The sequence below is a fragment of the Lupinus angustifolius genome, chromosome LG18, assembly GCF_001865875.1.
Source record: "Lupinus angustifolius cultivar Tanjil chromosome LG18, LupAngTanjil_v1.0, whole genome shotgun sequence".
NCBI lineage: Eukaryota > Viridiplantae > Streptophyta > Magnoliopsida > Fabales > Fabaceae > Lupinus > Lupinus angustifolius.
The window spans coordinates 7,914,825-7,920,391 of record NC_032026.1 but is presented as its reverse complement, the minus strand read 5'-3'; the positions used below and the strand labels follow the sequence as shown (position 1 = coordinate 7,920,391).

Genomic DNA, 5,567 nt, shown 5'->3' with positions numbered 1-5,567 from the left:
TCTTTTAAAAATACCCAAAAAATATAAGAATATTTCTTATACTATGGATCGACTTTGCAAAATTAAGGGATGAGATAATGACTTATTCTCCTAATTTTTTTCCCAATTAAGAAAAACAATGATTATGACAATACTTACCACTAATGAATAATACTATAGTTGCCATAGAAAGAAATCCTGATATTTCCGATTAATCATATATTTTTTCCTTATTATTTTCATTTGAACTTTATACTCGATTTGAACAGCTGCTACATCGTGTGATCTGCGTGTTCCATATTCATATAGTCCGTGAATGAAATAATGACCCAACAGCTTCACAACACAATTCCCACCATCTCCAAAAATAATCACTTTTTCACTCACCACTAAGCACACCAAGCAAAAGCTATTTCTCCCATTCAAACACTTTCCAAGATTATATGTTATGGGTCTATTTACAATGGCAAAATCAAAAGCTACAACTTCTACCACAAGCACTTGCAACAATAATCACAATGGCATGGATTTCCTACTAGTTTTCTTCCCTCAAGAAAACACCAACAACAACAACAATAACACTAAACTCAATTTCACTTCATCAAACCCAAACAACCTTATACACTCCAAAACTCAATTCACTATCTCAATTTGTATACTCCTTCTTTTCTTCACCCTCCTCATTTTCACTCTCTCCAATTTTGAACCCTCCATTTCCAATATTACCCCTACCCCTCATCGCTTCCTCCTTCAAAAACCACTTATAATCACAAAATCTAAAACCCAGAATCTCTTTTTCCCTAAAAAGCCCTTAACAACTTCTTCACACGCGCTTCAAAGAATGGGAACATTATATAGAAGAGGAACACGATCCATGATTAATCTTATGATATGCCACGTGGCAGATGAAACCGTTGAACACGATTTCCGTTTATTCCTCAGGCTCATTCACCGGTTTGGTGTAACTGCTAAAAACGACGTCGTTTTTCTGTTCTCTTCTCCTTCAACTTCAGCTACATTCTCTCACGTTATTCAACAAGAGAACAACGCGTTTTCTTCACTGGTTAATATTCATAACGAGTTAAGAAACTCCACGACTCGGTTTACGAAATCTGAGTCGAGATTTGAGTTGACTCGGTTCTACTCTAGGAAGGAATCGGAAACGATGGAGCCGATATGGGGGAAGAGGATTCGAAGCAATTTGAGTAAGGTGGAAGAAGGAGAAGGTGAGTTAGTGCTGAGTTATGGATCGGTGTTGAGTTTTGACGCGACCGAGTTAGACACGGAGAACTCACTGGCTGGGTTTCTGGAACGAGTTCCACTGAGTCTGAGAAGATGGGCGTGTTATCCAATGCTACTAGGGCGCGTGAAGCGAAATTTCAAGCATGTGGTGCTTGTTGACGTGAAGAACGCGTTGATTATGAAAGACCCGTTCGGACGAGTCAGGAATCGGAGTCCTGAGTCAGTTTTTCTGTTCAATAAAAAGAACTCGGACAAAACTCGGTCACAAGTTAACTCGGCGGTTATAGCTGGCGGCGCTCGGGGGATGCGACGGTTGTGCAATGTGATGCCTGTGGAGATTGTTCGTGCTGCCATGCAACATAATAATAAGAAGAAAAACTCGGTGTCTGACTCGGAAATTCTGAGTCAACTCGTTGGGAATAAGTTTATGTGGAAGAAGAATAACAATATTAATTTCATTATTTCAACTGAGTCAATACCGGAAGCGAGTTCACTCGTTGGACGCAACTCAGGTACTGCAATTGCCACGTCATTATTAAATCATGCAATAATTCAACGTAATAATCATGACCTTAGTTCTTTATTTAAGAAAGAAATATGTTCCTCTGTAGTTGATTCTTCTGTTTATAGAGATTGTTAGTTATTTATTATCAATTAGATTTAAGAAAGCATAAAAATTAAATTTCATAATTTTGTAGTCATAAAATAAAGTGTTTTTTTTATTATCACTTGTACATATTCACCTTAGAATTATATTTTTGTATTTGAAAAAAGTTATGGAGAAGTGTGTTTCATGAATAAGGAAATAAATGGGGACCTGACACAAGAGTTGACCAATATTGCTACAATGGTGTATAAAGTAGATTGTGAAAAAGATATACACTAACATCGTAAATGTTTTTTATTGTCACTATATCATCTATCATTGATTTTTAATTATTACTGACTTTTAAATAAAGTATTACAAATGAATGGTAGATAATGCACTGACTGTGTATAAATCTTTATACTGTCAGTATATACATTTTAAACTTTAAATTTAATAATATTTGATGATTTGATGAGTTCCATAGCCAATTAAATAATTAGATCTGGGACCTTTCTACATGTCTAGTTTTCTTTTGGCAAGATTTTCCAATTGAGTCTTTCTACATGTCTAGCTTATTTTGATCATTCATTAGGTTAATTTTATTGGGTCTAGGTGAAAATTTCATTAAAAATAAAATTTGTACAGAAGAAACACATAAATATAATGCTTTAGTTTGATGATAGAGATAGAAGATAATATTGTGGTGGTTGTAGTGTTAATCATAATATTATTGCAGTCAATGACAATGAAGGCGATGATGGTATTTATGTTGTATTGTTTTTTTGCTTTTGATGTCTCTCAATATACATTAATGATAATTTTAGTTGTGAAATTGCAATTCTTAGAATAAAACTTGGTAATTGAAGATGATTAAAATTAATCATATTTCAATCCTAAACTTAAATTTGATGACCAATTCCAAACCTAAATTAATACTAATTTTGTTTTGTGAAATAAACATCCCCCCTTATTATAGAAAGAGTGAGAATGCTAGAACTAGACAATGGCAAAGAAAAAACATACAATTAGAAGAACTTTAACTTGTAGTATTTGTCATGATCATAGCTGAGTTAGGTCATTGATATAGACAAATATCAGTTGTCTTTAACGATGTCTTATTATGTCCTAAATCAATCACATATTGATATACGAATAGAAAAATAAAAAATAAAATGAGATTATATGTTGAAATTTTGTTGACATTGGATGCTTTACCTACCAAGTGCTCCATCATATTTTCCCAATTATTCACCGACAACAATAATGGGCCACTTGTACCATAACTATTTGATACGACTAAGAGACAACTTCTTATGCTCTAGCTTCTCTTAATTCAGCAATCTACATGTGCAATGTTTTATGCATGGTTATCAAATATGTTCAATCAGAAAATCATGAATTTGATTTAATAATTACATCTCTTATATATTCATATCGGTGAAAACCGACCAGAATTAGTAAAAAATAATCACTTTTCATTTAACTTTATAGGTTATATTATCTGATTTTCATTTACAATTGTAAAAAATTGTGAAAGATATTTATTTATTTACCAGATTGTTGTGGATCGAATACATCAACACTAATTTTGATTATACTTCTAAAATATAGTCTACTATAAAGTAAAACATTTGATTTTAACAAATGGTATATTAAGTTATCTCCTCACATCAGGAAATACTTTATCCTCTTAATATATATAGTATTAATAAAAAAAATGTATTTATTTATTGCTAGATATGACAAAACGGGCAAAGTATGTGGGCCCGCCCATAGCCCGCAAAAGTTTATGTGCATGGCATAGAAATTTTATCCATTAACCCGTTTAGTCCTGCTCGTACGTTCGCCACGCCCGCCTAAATTTTGCGAGTCCTGCTCATTTTGCTATCTCTATTCATGGCACAAAGTTTCTATAGGAAGATATAGAGTTGTCTCAATATTGTTGCTAAGAGTATGTGGAGTGCGGACACCATCATTCATCTTATAGAAGCCACAACCGAAGGAACTTCCATATTTTCATATTGTAGTGTATATTACTAAGGGGTATCACGATACCACCATTATCGTTTACAGGAATTAAACATCTGACATTTTGATATTTCTGGAGATCTAACGAACTCTTATACTATCATGAGATCAAATCTTGTTTGTATCATATATATGACAACTTCTCTACACCTAAAAAAATTAATTTCCAAATGTATAATAAAACATGTAAAATTGATAAAATGTATTCACGTCATGAAAAAAGCTACGTGCATGAATGCACATTTATACGTAGAGAATAATTCACTATAATCAACATTGGTCATGATTTCGTTATAATGAATACATCAATTTAAGAAACCAATACAAGTGAATGAACTTGCAAAATTTGAGTATAACGTGAGTTACTAGATTAAGTAAGCTTATTTAATTAAAAATTACTAATTCTTAGTAACTCTTCTTAATTACTCAATGTGACGCCGTTGCAAGCACGTAAAGTAAATAATATTGTTAATATTTATTACTAATTAAGGAATATAAAACAATGCATGCAAGATTGACATTAAATGTTGTGGTGGCATAAGTCAAAGCAAAAACCAACAATGACGTGAATACAAGCTTCATTAAATTTTTATTCAATTAATAACAGGGTTTCTTTCGTCACATTTTCAATCTCTTTTTTCTTTATTTTTAAATCTAAGACCCTTTGTATGTGAAAATAATATTTCATTCTGACTAATCCAAATCGGAAGATTTATTTGAGGGACATAATGGAAGACTCAAAGCTAAAATGTTTAGAAAATTAATCTTTTATAAATGTATTGAACTCTACTTAAATTAATTCATAGACTAGTAAATAATTATCTAGTGGTTTAAGATCCTACTGGTTTTCTAGAAAGATAAAAAAAGTCACAAGTTCGATTGTTGGAAGGATACTCACACACCCTGAAAATGATTAGTTCTATATCCATAGGAAGATAGGTTACTTGTTAGGTAATTTGTCCATCTCTCTTGATATCATGGTAGTGTTTATGGAACTATCTTTTACTATTTGTATTACGACTCTTTTCCTATAAAAAAGATTATATATATGATTTTGGTTAACAATCTAAAGTTTCTTTATACGATTTATGAAGGAAATATCCCATCTTTGGCAAAAGAAAAAAATGGATTAAAAAGTAATTAATATGTATAAATTGTATTAGCCACTAAACTAAAGTGGGCTCCTATATTGGGAAAATTCCAGAATCAATTATCCCCACCATAGATTTTCAATAGGTCACTTTAAAATGAAATGATAATTCATGTCCTCCAAAAAAACATATAATTAATAAAATCCTTTATTTTCATTGTTAGGTGAAGGGTTTGCAATCAACAGAGACAATGATTTTTTTGTCATATGGCTACCTAGAAGTATTATTATCGGATATTATATATTCAAATTTGTGCCACAGCCAAAGATATATAATAGAATATGTTTATTTTTTTTATTAGATGAAGACAAAAATCACAAAATTATTAGCCTTACTTTTGGTCATATATTCAGTAATTGGAGACTTGTGGCAATTGCAAACTGCAACACTTGCTCTTTACATTTTTTTTTTATTTTCCAATTTTCAATATCATGTTAATTTAATAGCATGATAGCTACTCTTAGATTTTTCTTACAAAGTCAAACTTTTATATATGATAGCAATTGATAAGTATGGTAAGAAAGTATAGCATGTCTGATTCAGATATGCTCTACTATAGAATCAATTATATATATATA

At 31.5% G+C, this 5,567-nt stretch overlaps 1 protein-coding gene across 1 annotated transcript; it reads left to right on the top strand.

Annotated features, from left to right (window-relative positions):
- On the top strand, positions 271–2,024 carry LOC109332089. Its single transcript, XM_019566911.1, has one exon. The coding sequence runs from the start codon at positions 428–430 to the stop codon at positions 1,859–1,861; it is 1,434 nt and encodes a 477-aa protein (XP_019422456.1). The 5' UTR covers positions 271–427; the 3' UTR covers positions 1,862–2,024.